The 21,820-nt window shown below is 40.3% G+C and overlaps 1 protein-coding gene across 1 annotated transcript in view; it reads left to right on the top strand.

The window, feature by feature from the left end:
- The window catches only part of NME7 (NME/NM23 family member 7), a 682,167-nt gene that overhangs the window by 405,689 nt on the left and 254,658 nt on the right, over positions 1-21,820 (top strand). Inside the window, exon 8 of the mRNA XM_053706509.1 lies at positions 7,040-7,104. Coding sequence (XP_053562484.1) covers positions 7,040-7,104 — 65 coding nt within the window. The remainder of the gene's footprint in view (positions 1-7,039; positions 7,105-21,820) is intronic.

Below are 21,820 nucleotides of genomic sequence, written 5' to 3' on the forward strand. Positions count from 1 at the left end.
TTGTCAGTTTCATATTTGGGGAAGTTAATATTAAGAAATATTTGCGGGCTGACTTAGGCTCGCGGGTGCGCCAAATGCTACACTTTATTGCGTCATTCTTGGTGCGAGAATTTTTTGGCGCGAAAGGCACGTCCGTTGACGCAAGTTCGTCATTTCCGGCGTCGTAATTGACGCAGAGGTTTTCACACAGGGTTGCGTCGTTAGTGATGCGAGTGTGTCATTTCCGGACATGGTTTTCGCCAAAAAAAATTTAAGTTACGTTGTGCATCATACTTGGCGCCAAACTTTTTTCATTATTTATTTGCCCCATTGCTGTTTGCCTCTTGCCTTTTTCTATGTCAGAGGGCTATGCTATTTGCATTTTTTCCCATTCCTGAAACTGTCATATAAGGAAATTGATAATTTTGCTTTATATGTTGTTTTTTCTTTTACATTCTGCAAGATGTCTCAATCTGATCCTGCCTCAGAAGTATCTGTTGGAATATATGCGTTCTTTGTTAAAAAATATTGAGGAAGCTAGTCCTCTTGATATTAAAACCAGTAAACGTTTAAATTCTGTTTTTAAACCTCCTGTGGTTACTCCAGAGGTTTTTCCTATTCCTGATGCTATTTCTGATATGATTTCTAAGGAATGGAATAAGCCGGGTACTCCTTTTAATCCTTCTGCAAGGTTTAAAAAATTGTATCCTTTACCAGCAATTTCAATAGAGTTTTGGGAAAAGATCCCCAAAGTTGATGGGGCTATTTCTACTCTTGCTAAACGAACAACTATTCCTATGGAAGATAGTACTTCCTTTAAAGATCCTTTAGATAGGAAGCTTGAATCTTATCTAAGGAAAGCCTATTTATATTCAGGTCATCTTCTTAGGCCTGCAATTTCTTTGGCTGATGTTGCAGCTGCTTCAACTTTTTGTTTGGAGAATTTAGCGCAACAAGAATTGGATTCTGACTTATATAGCATTGTTCATTTACTACAACATGCTAATCATTTTATTTGTGATGCAATTTTTGATATTATCAAAATTGATGTTAAATCCATGTATTTAGCTATTTTAGCTAGAAGAGCTTTGTGGTTTAAATCTTGGAATGCTGATATGACATCTAAGTCTAGATTACTATCTCTTTCCAAGCTAATAATTTATTTGGTTCTCAGTTGGATTCTATTATTTCAACTGTTACTGGAGGGAAGGGAGTTTTTTTGCCTCAGGATAAAAAACCTAAGGGTAAATCTAAGGCTTCTAATCGTTTTCGTTCCTTTCTTCAAAATAAGGAGCAAAAACCTAATCCTTCCCCCAAGGAAACTGTTTCCAATTGGAAGCCTTCCTCAAGTTGGAATAAATGCAAGCCTTTTAAGAAACCAAAGTAAGCTCCTAAGTCCGCATGAAAGTGCGGCCCTCATTCCAGCTCAGCTGGTAGGGGGCAGATTAAGGTTTTTCAAGGATGTTTGGGCAAATTCTGTCCAAAATCAATGGATTCAGAGCATTGTCTCTCAGGGATACCGAATAGGATTCAGAGTAAGACCTCCTGTGAGAAGATTTTTTCTCTCACGCATCCCAGTAAATCCAGTAAAAGCTCAGGCTTTCCTGAAGTGCGTTTTAGACCTGGATGTTTCAGGGGTAATCATGCCGGTTCCTTTTCAGGAACAAGGTCTGGGGTTTTATTCAAATCTATTCATTGTATAGAAAGAAAATTCATTCAGACCAGTTCTGGATCTGAAAATTTTGAATCGTTATGTAAGAGTACCAACTTTCAAGATGGTGACTATAAGGACTATTCTGCCTTTTGTTCAGTAAGGACATTATATGTCTACAATAGACTTGCAGGATGCTTACCTTCATATTCCGATTCATTCAGAACATTATCAGTTCCTGAGATTTTCTTTTCTAGACAAGCATTACCAATTTGTTGCTCTTCCATTTGGCCTAGCAACAGCTCCAAGAATCTTTTCAAAGGTTCTGGGTGCCCTACTCTCTGTAATCGGAGAACAGGGTATTGCGGTGTTTCCTTATTTGGACGATATCTTGGTACTAGCTCTGTCTTTACGTTCTGCAGAATCTCACACAAATCAACTAGTGTTGTTTCTTCGATAACATGGTTGGAGGATCAATTTACCAAAAAGTTTCTTGATTCCTCAGACAAGGGTCACCTTTTTAGGTTTCCAGATAGATTAAGTGTCCATGACTCTGTCTCTAACAGACAAGAGATGTTTGAAATTGGTTGCAGCATGTCGGCACCTTCAGTCTCAGTCATTCCCTTCAGTGGCTATGTGCATGGAAGTTTTAGGCCTCATGACTGCAGCATCGGACGCGATTCCTTTTGCTCGTTTTCACATGAGACCTCTCCAGGTTTATATGCTGAATCAATGGTGCCGGGATTATACAAAGATATCACAATTAATATCCTTAAATCCCAATGTTCGACGCTCTCTGACGTGGTGGTTAAATGACCAGCGTTTAGTTTAAGGGGCCTCTTTTGTTCGGCCAACCTGGACTGTGATCACAACAGATGCGAGTCTTTAAGGTTGGGGAGCTGTCTGGGGATCTCTGACAGCACAAGGGGTTTGGAAATCTCAAGAGGCGAGATTACCAATCAATATTTTAGAACTCCATGCAATTCTCCGAGCGCTTCAGTTTTGGCCTTTGTTGAAGAGAGAACCGTTCATTTGTTTTCAGACAGACAATATTACAACGGTGGCATATGTGAATCATCAGGGTGGGACTCACAGTCTCCAATCTATGAAAGAAGTATCTCAGATACTTGTTTGGGCGGAAACCAGCTCCTGTCTAATTTCTGCGGTTCATATCCCAGGTGTAGACAATTGGGAGGCAGATTATCTCAGCCGTCAGACTTTACATCCAGGGGAGTGGTCTCTCCATCCGGATGTGTTTTCTCAAATTGTTCAGATGTGGGGTCTACCAGAAATCGATCTGATAGCTTCTCATGTAAACAAGAAACTTCCCAGATACCTGTCCAGGTCCAGGGATTCTCAGGCGGAAGCAGTGGATGCGCTGTCACTTCCTTGGTGTTATCAACCTGCTTATATCTTTCTAGTTCTTCTTCCAAGAGTGATCTCCAAAATCATCATGGAACAATCATTTGTGTTGCTGGTGGCTCCAGCATTGCCTCACAGGTTTTGGGAAGCAGATCTTGTTCGGATGTCCAGTTGCCAACCTTGGCCACTTCCGTTAAGGCCTGACCTACTGTCTCAAGGTCCGTTTTTCCATCAGGATCTCAAATCATTAAATTTGAAGGTATGGGAATTGAAAGCTTAGTACAAAGTCATAGAGTAATTAATACTATGTTACAAGCTCGTAAATCTGTCTCTAGGAAGATTTATTATCGAGTTTGGAAGACTTACATTTCATGGTGTTCTTCTCATAAATTCTCTTGGCATTCTTTTAGAATTCCTAGAATTTTACAGTTTCTTCAGGATGGTTTGGATAAAGGTTTGTCTGCAAGTATTTTGAAGAGACAAATCTCTGCTCTTTCTGTTTTATTTCACAGAAAGATTGCTACTCTTCCTGATATTCACTGTTTTGTTCAGGCTTTAGTTCGTATTAAGCCTGTCATTAAATCAATTTCTCCTCCTTGGAGTCTTAATTTAGTTTTGAGGGCGTTACAGGCTCCTCCATTTGAGCCTATGCACTCTTTGGGCATTAAACTACTCTCTTGGAAAGTGTTGTTCCTTTTGGCCATCTCTTCTGCTTGAAGAGTTTCTGAGCTTTCTTCTCTTTCTTGTGAATCTCCTTTTCTGATTTTTCATCAGGATAAGGCGGTTTTGCAGACTTAATTTAAGTTCTTACCTAAGGTTGTGAATTCTAACAACATTAGTAGAGAAATTGTTGTCCCTTCCTTGTGTCCTAATCCTAAGAATTCTTTGGAAAAAAAATCCTTACATTCTTTGGATGTGGTGAGAGCTTTGAAATATTATGTTGAAGCTACTTAAGATTTCAGGAAGACTTCTAGTCTATTTGTTATATTCTCTGGTTCTAGGAAAGGTCAGAAGGCTTCTGCTATTTCCTTGGCTTCTTGGTTAAAGCTTTTGATTCATCAAGCTTATTTAGAGTCAGGTCAGGCCCCGCCTCAGAGAATTACAGCTCATTCTACTAGATCAGTCTCCACTTCGTGGGCTTTTAAGAATGAAGCTTCAGTTGATCAGATTTGCAAAGCGGCAACTTGGTCCTCTTTGCATACATTTACTAAATTCTACCGTTTTGATGTATTTGCTTCTTCAGAAGCAGTTTTTGGTAGAAAAGTTCTTCAGGCAGCTTTTTCAGTTTGATTCTTCTGCTGGTGTTTTAAGTTTTTCTTTTCTTCATGAGAATAACTTATATTTTGGGTTGTGGATTAATTTTTCAGCATATGGCTGTTTTTATTTTGATCCCTCCCTCTCTAGTGACTCTTGTGTGGAGTTCCACATCTTGTGTATTGCTATCCCATACGTCACTAGCTCATGGACTCTTGCCAATTATATGAAAGAAAACATAATTTATGTAAGAACTTACCTCATAAATTCATTTCTTTCATATTGGCAAGAGTCCATGAGGCCCACCCTTTTTATGGTGGTTATGATTTTTTTGTATAAAGCACAATTATTTCCAAATTCCTTTGTTGATGCTTTTTACTCCTTTCTTTATCACCCCACTACTTGGCTATTTGTTAAATGGAATTATGGGTGTGGTGAGGGGTGTATTTATAGGCATTTTGAGGTTTGGGAAACTTTGCCCCTCCTGGTAGGATTGTTTATCCCATACGTCACTAGCTCATGGACTCTTGCCAATATAAAAGATATGAATTTATCAGGTAAGTTCTTACATAAATTATTTTTTCTTATGACAGTGAAATATACACATTAACACTAGTAAACTTAGGTAACTTATTTAAGTCTAAAATATCCCTGGTGAATCTAGCTTTAACTTGACATTGACATGGGTTTATGCTTTACAGTTATTTGCAATTTCTAAAAAGTTATAGATTTACAGTAGATTCTAAAGGCAAAGTGGGAGCATAGGTATAGGAAGACAGGGGTGTAATAATATTACCCTGTAACATGTTGTATATAACTTTATTTTTGCCTTAAACATACTTTGAAGAATTGCTAATAAAGTGAGTCTATTAGGGTTCTTAGTATTGCTGCCAAGCTATTTTCCATTGGGATGGCCAAGGTAATTAAGCTAGGACAGAAGGGAGAGTATATAATATCATTAGCCCACTCCAGTGCAGTCCAGCTGGGCAGATCTCCCGTACAAGATATCCCTCAGGCAGCACAGTTCCTGGACAAAGAAGAGGATTTTACTGATAGCAAGGTTATGTTAGGAGCCGGTTCTGCAGTGTCTAGCTCGAGACAGAGCAGCTTGGGAGATGGAAAGACAGTACCTGTGTCCCGGCTCACATTCAGCGCCTCTGTGCGCAAGGAGATGGATGACAGCTGTGGACAAACTGGCAAATTTGCGACAAAGTCACGCCTAGGAATGGGTCCTCCGTTCCAGGTAATGTGAGTGTTAGCAGCCAGTTATTCGTCTTTGGTCTGGTGGAGACGTTTGCTGCGGTCCCATTAGTTGCTGGTATCATAGCTTTTGACACCACTGTAAGAGCAGAGCAACCCTTGGTTGTAGAGCCGCCGTGAATCTCCCTCAGCGCTATATTATCCCTGGTAATAGAAATTGTATCAATGAGTGGACAGGACTGTCCAGTAGCGGGTAATATGCACTGGGGATAAGAAGCTCCGTCTTTCTCCTCTTCCAAGCAAACAGGCTCCGATTGGAGGCATTTTTCAGAGGAGCAAGCACTGATAGGGTTAGGCGCCATTTGTAACTTCTCGAATTTAACTCGGTAGCCTTCGAGCAAACGGCTCAATTCAGTCAAGATATATGTAGCAGTTTCCATTTTCAATCTCTATGACTAGCTTTTTGCAGGTATCTGAGCTTGTTATTGATCAGTGCACATATGGGGCTGCACAGCAGTGAAGTCCGATAGGAAAATCACTGGGGGGCTTTATGTTGAGCCCTAAACCTCAAAAAAAAGCTCCGGATTTTGAAAGCAGGCAGCAATAATGAAAAGAAAGGTATCCGTTGAGAGGAAATTTTCTGTAGTTCAAAATGCTATCAGATTGAAGTCCAGATGTAGATCCTAAATTGAGATATTAGCTTGATGTAGCAGGATGACTGGAGCAGCACAAAATTTTGCGTCCAAGCATGGCCGCCGCCCGGAAGTCCCCCAGGCTGCTCCTCTTTTGTCCTTCATGTCAACTAATAGCAAATACGCAAGAAAAAAAGAAGACACCTCCCAGTGTAGAACATCTATAGACTCAAGTCACCAAATACTCCAAAGAAGAGGTACTCACAATAGCACTCCAATGTACTGTAACAGGCAAGTTATTGCAGTGACTCAGCTCACTACTCCCACGTGTCAGCTCACAGTGTCAGAAGCGATCCAGATCAATGTCTCTAAAACGCCCACTTGTGGCTACACAAGACTCCAGCTAGTGTGTATAGCTAATAACTTTAATAAAATCACTTTTAAACCAATTAAATGCTTAATAGCTTACACACATCCTCATATTAGATACTACAGCCCATATTTAGCTTAATAATTATGTATTAGTGGGAAGTAAGTGCACCGGGTATGAAAAAGCTTGACAAACCAAGGTGCCATGGCTCCTAAATTTGTTGTTCTGGCTTGTCTTTGGATTATTCTTCCTTTTTTCTATATAAATTCACACCTTTTTTCTGACCTCTAAATAATGTTCTATCTGGCAGGCTATTATGTTGCATATAAATTTGTCAACCCCGGTTACATTTCTTTATGTATTTATTTATTCATTTCATATTTACTGATCAATAAAATAATTTCAGGAAAATAAAGTGTGTTGCCATTACCATTACCATTTTATTTTTTGATGCCCAGATTACTTAAAGCTTTATACCTTTTTAATGAGCAGTGAATTTGCAATTTGCTTTCTATCTGTTCCAGTATATTACAAGATTTGGTATGGTACATAAGAGAGTAAGTAGATATATAATTATTTTTTCTAATACAGGGTTAACTGGGAAAATTATAAATGGAATTTTGGATGCCGGCTTTGAGATTTCAGCAATGCAAATGGTAAGTTTATTAAATAAGAAGAGACAGATGTCATTACCTAAAATATTGTAATTAGAGATTGTATTTTCGTAAACTTGTTATAAAAATGTTCAGTGTTTACTTTATGTTAGTAAAGTTTACAGTGTTAATTATCAAGAATATCCTATCTGAGATAATTGTATTCTTTAGCTTTCCTTTTACAAATAAAATACATATTTCAATGATCTCCACAGAAGATTTTCCCAGCCGTGTGGCATTATATAGTGACAAAAAGAGTTCCAAGCACAAACCACTTGTGATAAAAAGTTCAGGTTTATTCCATAAAACTAAAAACATGTATAGTGTACAGCCATACAACCGCAATGACTGACAGAACATACAAAGGAAAGCTGAGCTCCTATACAGCAGACATGTTTTGTGCTTCCCTGAGCACTTGTTTATTGCCCATAGGAGCTGCAGCTTCCTCCTTAAATAGGCTACAGCTTTCCATCTTAAAGGTATACAGATACATTTTGTTGTTACCGGTCTATGTTGATACAACATCTTGTATATGGTACAATAAACAGATATAACTAAATGGAGTATACAATAATAATTCATTTCAACTTTAAATTCATATAGAAATAATTCACCCCTATACACACAAATCATTGTCTTTTCTAGAATTTAACCCATGAGGTACAGAGGTATTCAGGGTAAAAATCCAAAATACCTCTCTGATATTGAGTTTATTCTCTCTGTTCCCTCCTCTTTTTCCACACAGGGATATGGTCAATACTCTGTACAGATAGCAGTTTTGAATCAGAATTATGAAATTATCTAAAGTGTTTCACAATTGGTGTGTCTGATTCTGGGTCCTCTATTGATTGCACATGTTCAAGAAAACGATCTTTCAGGGGCCTCTTCGTTTTACCTACATATTGCTTAGAGCACCCCCTACAGGTCAATAGGTATATGACATGTGTTGTTGCACAATTTATATAAAAATTATAAAGTAGCTGGGTGGGGGCAGTGTAATACTTTGCAATATTATAACATTTTCTGTTATTTATAAAGCACACATTATTTGCATAATTTAACATAAATTCATTTTATGATTTGTGCAACAAACATTGAAAAAATAATATTGGCCAATTTTATCTTAATATTAACTTAAATAGCTGGGTGGTCAGTAAAATCAGCTGGGTGGTGTGCCCGTCAAGGCAAGATTACGATTGGCACGCTTTTGTTTGCATGCAAGCGATATCATATTTTCATGCTCGTTTGCATGCAAGTTAAATACCACTCGTATTACAAGTTAAAAGTAAATGCAAATGCGTGAGCGCAATCACGATTTATGGTCGTTGGGTTAGTACAACTTCAGAGCTCTGGTTAACTGTTACACAAGATAGATTCAAAGGTTGCACAAAACACATAAAAAATACATATAACAGCACAATTACACTCATATTAACATTGTCTGATAAAAATTATTTATAAAAAAATTGCATTAAAAAGTCGTAAGGGATCAAAGTTAGAAGGTGTAATTTGTTAGAAATAAAAATGTGCTGCAAAGTGCTTTCCCATAGAAATACATTAACTTTTTACTTTCAACTCGTAATAAAAAAACAAATATCTAGCAGTCCGCAAAATACCACTCCACTTGTAATCTAGCCCTTACTAGCTCCTGGGGAAAACACAATTTCTTTTATAAGGTGGTAACCACAAGGCATTACTTCTGGGATTCAACTCCTGGCCACTAGGAGAAGGCAAAGAATCCCAAAGCTCTAAGAGCGTTTAATCCCTCTCTGGTATTCAAGTCTTAAGAATTGAGGTGCTGCAGATTTTTTGTGAGAGGGGTCCTCAGACTGATTTGAGGCCCATTTTCCTCCTTATAGAGCTGCTACTTGGCACAGAGGGTAGATTGGAGTATTAGGTAGTGACATAATCATTCCCAGGCCCTGATATTTAAAACATTTTCAGGCTGACGAGAAATTGCCTGTTTGGGTTCGCCAGCCTTGCAGTCCGTCGGTCTATCGATATATTCTAAAAAAAAGTAGGCTGAACCTAGTTATGCTAATGAGTATAATTTTTTCTCCCATAGGATATAATGAGGATTGCAATTTCAGCAAAAGTCTGCTAACATCACTACTGAGCTGCGATGTAGGTGGCGGCTGTCTTTAAAGCGTGTTTATACAAAATAGACTGTGCGTTCTCCAAAATAAAAAATGCTTTCTATGTAGTAACACTTCAAATTATGCATATGTATATTCAGTTTCACTGTACATTCACTAGATTTGTCACACTGGGATATATCACCACTGAAAAGCAGGCAATACTGATATGGCTAAAAATGGATAGTTAAGATGGAGGACAGTGCTTTGAATATTAGAGACCCACAACAATGTTTCTCCATTAAAATACAGGTTACTCCTATGGAACACCCTTGAAACTCCCACGGAACGCCCATATATTTGTCAAGTCTTTGATCGACTTTGTTAATAAAGAAAAAAACAAAAACTATTAAAACCCATTAAACTATAGGAGCTGTGGGATTGTATAGTATAATGTTAGAATATGTATGTAAACTGTAAGCGTGATTGTACTAATCTAACATTGTGTCCTTAGGCTTGTATTTTTACTTAATTTAAGATTGTTTTTGTGAATTCTCAATATTCATATATACATTAAAAAGAGAATGCACAATTGCGATCACAATATTCATATTTCTCTTGTTAAGTGTATCCAGTCCACGGATCATCCATTACTTGTGGGATATTCTCCTTCCCAACAGGAAGTTGCAAGAGGATCACCCACAGCAGAGCTGCTATATAGCTCCTCCCCTCACTGCCATATCCAGTCATTCTCTTGCAACTCTCAACAAAGATGGACGTAGTAAGAGGAGAGTGGTGTATTATAGTTAGTTTTTTAACTTCAATCAAAAGTTTGTTATTTTTAAATGGTACCGGAGTGTACTGTTTCATCTCAGGCAGCATTAGAAGAAGAATCTGCCTGTGATTTCTATGATCTTAGCAGAAGTAACTAAGATCCACTGCCGTTCTCACATATTCTGAGGAGTGAGGTAACTTCAGAGGGGGAATGGCGTGCAGGTTTTCCTGCAATAAGGTATGTGCAGTTAACATATTTCTAGGGATGGAATTTGCTAGAAAAATGCTGCTGATACCGGATTAATGTAAGTTAAGCCTTAAATGCAGTGATAGCGACTGGTATCAGGCTTATTAACAGAGATACATACTCTTATAAAAGTGTAATATAAAACGTTTGCTGGCATGTTAATCGTTTTTATATATGTTTGGTGACAAAACTTATTGGGGCCTAGTTTTTTTCCACATGGCTGGCTTGATTTTTGCCTAGAAACAGTTTCCTGAGGCTTTCCACTGTTGTAATATGAGTGGGAAGGGCCTATTTTAGTGCTTTTCTGTGTAGCTAAAAATACTGACAGAGACATTCAGCTTCCTTCTGCATGATACAGGACATCTCTGAAGGGCTCAAAAGGCTTCAAAGTCGTGTTTGAGGAGGGTAACAACCACAGTAGACTGTGGCAGTTGTTGTGACTGTGTTTAAAAAAGTTTTTGTCATTTATTATTCCGTTTTTGGTATTAAGGGGTTAATCATCCATTTGCAAGTGGGTGCAATGCTCTGCTGACTTGTTACATACACTGTAAAAATTTCGTTAGTGTAACTGCCTTTTTTCACTGTTATTTCAAATTTGTCAAAATTTGTTTCTCTTAAAGGCACAGTAATGTTTTTTTTATATTGCTTGTTAACTTGTTTTAAAGTGTTTTCCAAACTTGCTAGTCTCATTGCTAGTCCGTACAAACATGTCTGAAACAGAGGATACTTGTTCATTATGTTTAAAAGCCATGGTGGAGCCCCATAGGAGAATGTGTACTAAATGTATTGATTTCACCTTAAACAGCAAAGACCAGTCTTTATCTATAAAAGAATTGTCACCAGAGGGGTCACCAGAGGGGTCTGTCGAGGGGGAAGTTATGCCGACTAACTCTCCCCACGTGTCGGACCCTTCGCCTCCCGCTCAAGGGACGCACGCTAATATGGCGCCAAGTACATCAGGGACGCCCATAGCGATTACTTTGCAGGACATGGCTGCAATCATGAATAACACCCTGTCAGAGGTATTATCCAGATTGCCTGAATTGAGAGGCAAGCGCGATAGCTCTGGGGTTAGACGAGATACAGAGCGCGTAGATGCTGTAAGAGCCATGTCTGATACTGCGTCACAATATGCAGAACCTGAGGACGGAGAGCTTCAGTCTGTGGGTGACGTCTCTGAATCGGGGAGACCTGATTCAGAGATTTCTAATTTTAAATTTAAGCTTGAGAACCTCCGTGTAGGCTTCCGGTTGGGGAGGAGTTGTGCAGTGTACATGCACACCGGTGTGGTGAGAGGACGCCGAGACAGCAGCTCCCCGCTCTCCGCCACTTACCCTGGAAATCTGACCAGGTCTAGAGTGTGGCGCTCGGCAGGGAACTGACCTGCGTGAGAGGTGGAAGCCCAAAGAAGCCATAGTCTGGCCGCGACTGCATAGCAGTCCTCATTTTACTGTGACTTTCCTTTTTTTTTTCCCAACTTGACAGGAAGAGGAAGAGGCTGCCGTAGACGGTGCTGCTGGACCCTGAGGCCCCCCCCTGGCCGGGCAAATGGGCTGACGGAGGAGAGCTAAACCAATTGCCTTGAAGTGTCTACAATGTGGAGCGGGTAGTCCGGAGGGAGTTTCTGTCATTTTGTGATTGGCGGCGGAACCGGCTTTACTTCAGGACGCTCCCTGGTGAGTAGCAGAGTAGAGCCATGTACGCTAGCTAATGTGGATACCCGTAACAAGATAAGGCAGCCCGGCTGGAGTGGTTTACGTTCAAGCCTCGGTAGCTGGCTAAGGAGATCCTGAACTGTCGTGCCCGTTGGAATTGGCAGCAGTGTTCCAGGTTTTGTCCACAGGAGGAACAGAGTTTGGCCGTTGGAGAGGGGGGGCACAGCTTGCCGTATATTTGCTGGAGAGGGCTGCAGATGGTGGCTACATTTGCGTGTCTACAGCTGGATATAGTGTCCAAGTGGTAAGGCTGAGACTAACATGGTCCTTTAAGGCTGCCGGGCTAAAACCCTAAAGTCTGAAATTGAGTACTGGTGAGCAGGTTTTTTCTCCTCTACTTGCTATTGGTTTGAATGTTTGTTTGCTAAAGCTGACTGCCTGATTCAAGAAGTCTTTTTACAAGTGCTATCTGGCAAAATCATATGCAGGTGGCAGGGGATAAAGGGAGAAAATATTATAATCCAGCCCCTCACTATATGAAGGATATCAGTTCCTATAAGAAAAGAATGAGTAAACTGTATATCTGTCCCTGATACGGACTCTGAAGGCGTAACCCACACATACAACTGCTTCAGCTATATGGTTAAATGACCTGGGAATTGTGTGGGAAAAAGTTTTGCCAAAGTGCCAAGATTTAAAAGACTGGGGATAGCAGAAGTCAAGTGCTCTTCCTTACCTATATAAAAGTCTAGTGGTTAATTGGAAATATTGTGCTGGACAGTTCAAGTTGGCGGGTCCCCAGCAACTTTCTTGCCGGCTGAGGATATCAATGGACTGGCTCCTTTTTCTTTTTCTTTTTTTTTTCTCCTAGTCATGCTATATATGTTTTTGTTTTTTTTTCTATCAATCCTGTGTGCTTTTTTTTCTTATATGTGTGTAAATGTTATTAAGCTGCTGCAAAATTTTATTAGAGGTATTAGTTCAATACCTGGGTATAGAAGGTTTATTTTTCGGTTACCACAGGAACTATCTCTTATGACTATTAAAAGAGTGATCTATAGCTAGCCCAGTCATTTTGATATAAGCCGGTAATACTTTTGAGGGTGTATTCTGAAAGCTGAATTATAGCCCATGTCAATTAATATAATCGGCGTAAGGCATCAGATATAGATAGGACCCTTTCAAATTTTAGATTAAGGGCGTCAAGAATTAAATCCTGATTGTAGCACTGTACAGATTTTTCCCTGAAGGAGGCAGTATATTTGATAGCTAGGTGGACTCCTTTGGGCATAAAATATCTCGTTGAATTGTCCTCCTTGTTGATAGAGATAAGAGTTGACTTTGTAGAGAGCTTATACGTTAAAGGCAATGATGGTTTATAATTAAAACTAATCAGTGAGTTTGCAAATATTTAAACTTTCCCTTTCGGGGTCTTGATCCTTCTATATTGTTCTTTCACATTGTGTATGCACGCTGCATACTCCTAAAAAACCTAGGGTCCATCTTGCACAGGAAGGGCACGGGCCCCCCTTCAGAGAACCTCCGTGTATTGCTTGGGGAGGTATTAGCTGCTCTGAATGACTGTGACACAATTGCAGTGCCAGAGAAATTGTGTAGGCTGGATAAATACTATGCAGTGCCGGTGAGTACTGATGTTTTTCCAATACCTAAAAGGCTTACAGAAATTATTAGTAAGGAGTGGGATAGGCCCGGTGTGCCCTTTTCCCCACCTCCTATATTTAGAAAAATGTTTCCAATAGATGCCACTACACGGGACTTATGGCAGACAGTCCCTAAGGTAGAGGGAGCAGTTTCTACTTTAGCAAAGCGTACCACTATCCCGGTTGTGCTTTTTCAGATCCAATGGATAAAAAATTAGAGGGTTACCTTAAGAAAATGTTTATTCAACAAGGTTTTATTTTACAGCCCCTTGCATGCATTGCGCCTGTCACTGCTGCGTCGGCATTCTGGTTTGAGGCCCTGGAAGAGGCCATCCATACAGCTCCATTGACTGAAATTGTTGACAAGCTTAGAACTCTTAAGCTAGCTAACTCATTTGTTTCTGATGCCATTGTTCATTTGACTAAACTAACGGCTAAGAATTCCGGATTCGCCATCCAGGCGCGTAGGGCGTTACTCAACATTCCTTTCAAGGGGCAGACCTTATTCGGGCCTGGTTTGAAAGAAATTATTGCTGACATTACTGGAGGTAAGGGTCATACCCTTCCTCAGGACAGGGCCAAATCAAAGGCCAAACAGTCTAATTTTCGTGCCTTTCGAAATTTCAAGGCAGGTGCAGCATCAACTTCCTCTGCTTCAAAACAAGAGGGAACTTTTGCTCAATCCAAGCAGGCCTGGAAACCTAACCAGTCCTGGAACAAGGGCAAGCAGGCCAGAAAGCCTGCTGCTGCCTCTAAGACAGCATGAAGGAGCGGCCCCCTATCCGACAACGGATCTAGTAGGGGGCAGACTCTCTCTCTTCGCCCAGGCGTGGGCAAGAGATGTTCAGGATCCCTGGGCGTTGGAGATCATATCTCAGGGATATCTTCTGGACTTCAAAGCTTCTCCTCCACAAGGGAGATTTCACCTTTCAAGATTATCTGCAAACCAGATAAAGAAAGAGGCATTCCTCAGCTGTGTACAAGATCTCCTTGTAATGGGAGTGATCCATCCAGTTCCGCGGACGGAACAAGGACAGGGGTTTTATTCAAATCTGTTTGTGGTTCCCAAAAAAGAGGGAACCTTCAGACCAATTTTGGATTTAAAGATCCTAAACAAATTCCTCAGAGTTCCGTCATTCAAGATGGAAACTATTCGAACCATTTTACCCACGATCCAAGAGGGTCAGTACATGACCACAGTGGACTTAAAGGATGCCTACCTTCACATTCCGATTCACAAGAATCATCATCAGTTCCTGAGGTTTGCCTTTCTAGACAGGCATTACCAATTTGTAGCTCTTCCATTCGGGTACAGCCCCAAGAATTTTTACAAAGGTTCTGGGCTCACTTCTGGCCGTCCTAAGACCGCGAGGCATAGCGGTGGCTCCTTACCTGGATGACATCCTGATACAGGCGTCAAGCTTTCTAATTGCCAAATCTCATACAGAGATAGTTTTGGCATTCCTGAGGTCGCATGAGTGGAAAGTGAACGAAGAAAAGAGTTCTCTATCTCCTCTCACAAGGGTTTTCTTCCTAGGGACTCTAATAGATTCTGTAGAAATGAAAATTTACCTGACGGAGTCCAGGTTATCAAAACTTCTAAATGCTTGCCGTGTTCTTCACTCCATTCTCCGCCCCACGGTGGCTCAGTGCATGGAAGTAATCAGCTTAATGGTAGCGGCGATGGACATAGTGCCATTCGCGCGCCTGCATCTCAGACCGCTGCAATTATGCATGCTCAGTCAGTGGAATGGGGATTACACAGATTTGTCCCCTCTACTAAATCTGGATCAGGAAACCAGAGATTCTCTTCTCTGGTGGTTATCTCGGGCCCATCTGTCCAAGGGTATGACCTTTCGCAGACCAGATTGGACAATTGTAACAACAGATGCCAGCCTTCTAGGTTGGGGTGCAGTCTGGAATTCCCTGAAGGCTCAGGGTTCATGGACTCAGGAGGAGAAACTCCTCCCAATAATTATTCTGGAGTTAAGAGCAATATTCAATGCTCTTCTGGCTTGGCCTCAGCTAGCAGCACTGAGGTTCATCAGATTTCAGTCGGACAACATCACGACTGTGGCTTACATCAACCATCAAGGGGGAACCAGGAGTTGCCTAGCGATGTCAGAAGTCTCCAAGATAATTTGCTGGGCAGAGACTCACTCTTGCCACCTGTCAGCGATCCATATCCCAGGTGTAGAGATCTGGGAGGCGGATTTTCTAAGTCGTCAGACTTTTCATCCGGGGGAATGGGAACTCCATCCGGAGTTGTTTGCTCAATTGGTTCTCCGTTGGGGCAAACCAGAATTGGATCTCATGGCGTCTCGCCAGAACACCAAGCTTCCTTGTTACGGATCCAGGTCCAGGGACCCAGAAGCGGCACTGATAGATGCTCTAGCAGCGCCTTGGTTCTTCAACCTGGCTTATGTGTTTCCACCGTTTCCTCTGCTCCCTTGTCTGATTGCCAAAATCAATCAGGAAAGAGCATCGGTGATATTGATAGCGCCTGCGTGGCCACGCAGGACCTGGTATGCAGACCTAGTGGACATGTCATCCTTTCCACCATGGACTCTGCCTCTGAGACAAGACCTTCTAATACAAGGTCCTTTCAATCATCCGAATCTACTTTCTCTGAGACTGACTGCATGGAGATTGAACGCTTGATCCTATCAAAGCGTGGCTTCTCCGAGTCAGTAATTGATACCTTAATACAGGCACGTAAGCCTGTCACCAGGAAAATTTACCATAAGATATGGCGTAAATATCTTAATTGGTGTGAATCCAAGAATTACTCATGGAGTAGGGTTAGGATTCCTAGGATATTGTCCTTCCTCCAAGAGGGTTTGGACAAAGGATTATCAGCTAGTTCTTTAAAGGGACAGATTTCTGCTCTGTCCTTTTACACAAGCGTCTGGCAGAAGTTCCAGACGTTCAGGCATTTTGTCAGGCTTTAGTTAGAATTAAGCCTGTGTTTAAACCTGTTGCTCCTCCATGGAGCTTAAACTTGGTTCTTAAAGTTCTTCAAGGGGTTCCGTTTGAACCCCTTCATTCTATTGATATCAAACTTCTTTCATGGAAAGTTCTTTTTCTGATGGCTATTTCCTCGGCTCGAAGAGTCTCTGAGTTATCTGCCTTACATTGTGATTCTCCTTATCTGATCTTTCATTCAGATAAAGTTGTTCTGCGTACAAAACCTGGGTTTTTACCTAAGGTGGTTTCTAACAAGAATATGAATCAAGAGATTGTTGTTCCATCATTATGTCCTAATCCTTCTTCAAAGAAGGAACGTCTTTTGCATAATCTAGACGTGGTCCGTGCCTTGAAGTTTTACTTACAGGCTACTAAAGATTTTTGCCAAACATCTAACCTGTTTGTTGTTTACTCTGGACAGAGGAGAGGTCAGAAGGCCTCGGCAACCTCTCTTTCTTTTTGGCTTCGGAGTATAATCCGTTTAGCCTATGAGACTGCTGGACAGCAGCCTCCTGAAAGGATTACAGCGCATTCTACTAGAGCTGTGGCTTCCACCTGGGCCTTTAAAAATGAGGCCTCTGTTGAACAGATTTGCAAGGCTGCAACTTGGTCTTCGCTTCATACTTTTTCCAAATTCTACAAATTTGATACTTTTGCTTCTTCGGAGGCTGTTTTTGGGAGAAAGGTTCTACAGGCAGTGGTTCCTTCCGTTTAAGTTCCTGCCTTGTCCCTCCTATCATCCGTGTACTTTAGCTTTGGTATTGGTATCCCACAAGTAATGGATGATCCGTGGACTGGATACACTTAACAAGAGAAAACATAATTTATGCTTACCTGATAAATGTATTTCTCTTGTAGTGTATCCAGTCCACGGCCCGCCCTGTCCTTTTCAGGCAGGTCTAAATTTTAATTAAACTACAGTCACCACTGCACCCTATGGTTTCTCCTTTCTCGGCTTGTTTCGGTCGAATGACTGGATATGGCAGTGAGGGGAGGAGCTATATAGCAGCTCTGCTGTGGGTGATCCTCTTGCAACTTCCTGTTGGGAAGGAGAATATCCCACAAGTAATGGATGATCCGTGGACTGGATACACTACAAGAGAAATACATTTATCAGGTAAGCATAAATTATGTTTTCACAGTATTGTGATTGGGATGTTGCATTTTTCATATTTCACAATATTCTGGTCACAATGTTGCGTTGTTCATATTTCACAATATTGCGATTGCACGATTGTCTTTTACTTATTATATTGCAATCGCACTGTAGCAAACGTGTTCTATATTAATATATATCTATATCTATAGATGTATATTAACAACATGTTTGCTACAGAAATAGACCAAGCCAGGTCTTCTCTTTTAATCCGTCCTCTAAATTCAAAAGAATTTCCTTTACTGGCTGTAGCGCTTTAAGAAACTTTTCCAGGCTATTTCTGTGTAGCCAAATAGAACCGTATGGACATGAAATTGGTAATCTTTCATCGAAAAGGCCTTTTCAACAAGCATTGCTTCTGTAGCATTACTTCTGCTCTTTGGTGTGACAGTTTGTCTTAGCAATTCTTAGAATTTTTGAAACTTCTTAAATAAACTAATGTACTTATTTGTGGTTCCATTTTTTAAATAATTCGATTTTATGCTAAGTGTATGACTTTAGCAGTTCTGACTAATAGGGCTTTATGATTAAAGTCATTGTCAGCAAACATGGTGTCCAAAGATAGACTTTTAGCTCTTCTTTTCAAGGAAGAATTAGTTTGGGCCTGATCTTGACATTATCATTTCCACTGTGTCTGGAGGAAGATAAACTTTTCTTTTTCAGGACAAGAATTCTAAGGGAAAATTAGAACATATAGTCTTTTTCGTTCCTTTTGTCAAACTAGGAACCAAAAATGTTCCTCCTCCTTACGATGACCTGAATCTTCCAGATCTTCCTAAAAGTGTAATTCCTCCTCCTTACAATGACCTGAATATTTCAGGTCCTCCTGGAAGTTTAATTCCAGTTGGAACAAGGCCAAGCATTCTATGAGCCTTCTTCCTCTTCAAAATCAGCATGAAGATATGACCCCAATTCAAATTCTTTTCTGGTGTCCAAGATCACTGAGTTGTAAACATTGTTTTCCAGGATTACAGTATTGTTTAAAATATAGGCCTATTCGAGGAAGGTGTCTTCTGTCTCATGTTTCAAAAGACTTTCCGAATTTTATGGCTGTATTAGCTGTAGTTCAAGTTTTGGAACAAGATTTTATTCCATCCTTTTCCATTATTCCCATGAAAGAGGGAATTCATAGATCTATTCTGAACTTAATGACTAAACAAATTTCTCAGTGTTCCTATTTTCAAAATAGTAGCAATCTGGAAATTCAACCCCATATTTAACAGGGCCAGTGTATGTCCATGTTTAATTTGAAGGATGCCTATGTTCCTATTCCTAGACCATCTCCAGTTTCTAAAATTTGCTTATCAGGACAAACTTTTTCACTTTGTGGCTTTTCAGCGCCCAGAATTTTTGCAATGGTTCTAGGAATTCTCTTGTCTGTAATAAGAACTCTTGTTTTAATGACTCTGTACCTGGACAACATATTGGTTCAGGCTCCATTTTTTACTGCAGCTGTATTTCATACCAATAGTCTACTGTTGTTTCTTTGCAGACATGGTTAAATAATTAATTTTAAACAGTTCTCTTTCTCTTTTCTAGGAGTCATAGACTGAGTGACTATGCAGCTTTCTCTAATGAATCAGGGATCAAAGTTAGTCAGTTTGTTCACAACTACACTAAATTTCCAACCCATCTGTAGCTCAAAGTATGGAATTGTTAGGTCTGATGATTGCAGCATTAGATGTTCTTCCTTTTGCATCGTTCCAAATGAGACCTCTTCATCTTTCCAGGCTTTGACAATGGTGCGAAAATTGCACTCAACTACCACATAGAATCCTATGGGATTCTTCAGTTAGGTAACCTCTGTCCCTGTGGATAGTTTTCCGAACTATATTTTTCTAGGGGTGTCCTTTATTCGCCACACTTGGAAAATTGCAGGTGCCATTGTATTGGATTGGGGTTCAGTCTGGGTGTCCAGGAGAGCACTGGGAATTTGGTTTCCTCAGGAGGCAAGGCTACCAAGGCTACTCAGTGCAATCATTAGGATCCTTCAGAGCTGTCCTCGCCTGAAAGGCGAAACGTATCTGCGTTTTCATCCAGACAGTGTTAGTAGCTTATATCCATCATCAAGGGGGAACTCACAGTCCCTTAGCAATGAAGGAAGTCTCCAGGTATTTTGATTGGACACAAAAAAAATGATATATTTTTTCATACAGGTGGTGAGAGTCCAGGATTTATTACTTCTGGATATTACTCTTCCCTGCCACTAGGAGGAGGCAAAGATTCCCAAACCCCAAGAGCTCTATAAAACCCTTCACACCTTACTGGAAAATAGTATTGTCTTTGTCTTCGCTGGAAGAAGATGAAGAATGAAGATGTGCATGTTATTCTTCAGTGAGAGGGGTTCTCAGACTCAGTTGAGGCCCATTTCCCCTCAGAGTGCAGTGTTTGTTGGAGGGATGTATTTGTAGTATTGCTAGTTACATATTTTTCACCTCATGGAAATCAGTCACAAGCCTTCCACAGTTGTCATAGGGACCTCTCCTTTGCCTCCTCCTCTTGGGCATTTAGTAGACTCCTATTCCATATCCTCTGGTGTTATGTTTCAACACTGGTTTGGCTTTCTACTGGCTTCCTCCAGTAATTGTGTGCCTATTAGTAAGTACCCCTGGGTTCTAAATATAGTTTCTCAGGGTTATCGAATACGTTTTTTTTTTTTTTTTTTATTGAGGTTGTGAAAAAGTACAAAGTATACGAATATTAACACAACTAAAATGACAGGTTTCAGGTTAGCTCTAGAGATTAAAAAAACATAGTCAACATAATGAGATACAAACGTTAGGGATCTGGAACCTCAGTTTTATATTATCTAAATGGTTTCCTCCCATGATGTAGGAGGTCGCTCTTGGACCTAACAAGACATACATTCTAGGGAAGGAAAACTAGCCTTTGAGGTGGTCACTTTTGGACCTGGATAATTAATAAAGGTAAGTAACGGATAATATAACATAGTTAATAAGTAGATAATTAGTATGTAAATACGCAGCACAATTTAATATAGCAACATTTAGCTATCTTTTATGGGGTTAACTAACAGAGGTACTACTCTTACAAGGCCTTACTGGTGCACCAGATGATCTTTTGGGACTATTTATATTCAAAAATCTATAGAGAGGGGGTCTGGCGACTGATATAGTCATGCTTATAGCAGTTAGTAAAATATGGATATATATAGGTAGCAGGAAGTCATGGAACACTATAGCTAAATGTATCATAAAGTTTAGTGGAAGGTGCTGTCAATTAGTAATTATAAGAGGAGATTTCTCCAGCTGTGCAATAAGAAAAATAAAAGATTAGAGTGCCCTTAAACTGGTAAATAGAGCTAGACGTATGGAAGGGAGGTGTATGAGACAGTAAATGACTTTTAGATCTGCATCAATGTATGGCCTACATATACAGACTTATCACAGCTAGCAAGCATGGGCTACATTATGACATCATATAGTAATGGTAAGCTGGAGGGATGTGAGTAAGATCTATTATATGGCTCAATTGGATCTCTGACTATTTTAATATTGAGACAGACCTTGCTGGTTGCTAAATAAGGTGAAATCTAAACTATATGTAAACAAACTAATGGGATTGGAGAAAGAAACAACGCAATTTAAACACACCTATCCCCCTACATGGTCTCTCCTTGAGAGTCTCAATCAGACCTAGTGGTCGTCATTGATACCATATCTAGAGGGGAAGCTGAGAATGGTATATTGCTAGTTTACGGGCTCATAGTTGATATAAATTGAAGGCCCGAACCAGACCGAATTAGTAGTGTATATTTTATGTACTTTGGACTTCAAAGATCTCATTAACAAACAAGCATGGTATACATGTGAAATACCTGATAGAAGCCCATGAGGGTTTAATGAATCTGGTAAGTTATAGCCTACATGAGTAGATGTGTCGTAGCTATTAGGTGTGGGCTGTAGAGCGTTAGAGTACAAGAAGTATAGACTAAGCCTTTGATTAATGTAATAAGCCAGGACCCACTGGCTGCTAGATAAGATAAGGTCGGAGCTGTCTATATATGGTCTAGACTTATAGGAAAGAAGAAATAAGGAATATGAGGGCATACAGCCTCCCAGGTGATCTCTCTGTTATTAATGCAGTCAGACCATGCGGTCATCACTAACACCTTGTTAGGTGGGTAGGCTGAACATTATATATTACCCTGTCATAGGCGTCTT

The sequence above is a fragment of the Bombina bombina genome, chromosome 3 (assembly GCF_027579735.1).
Source record: "Bombina bombina isolate aBomBom1 chromosome 3, aBomBom1.pri, whole genome shotgun sequence".
In the NCBI taxonomy this organism is placed as follows: domain Eukaryota; kingdom Metazoa; phylum Chordata; class Amphibia; order Anura; family Bombinatoridae; genus Bombina; species Bombina bombina.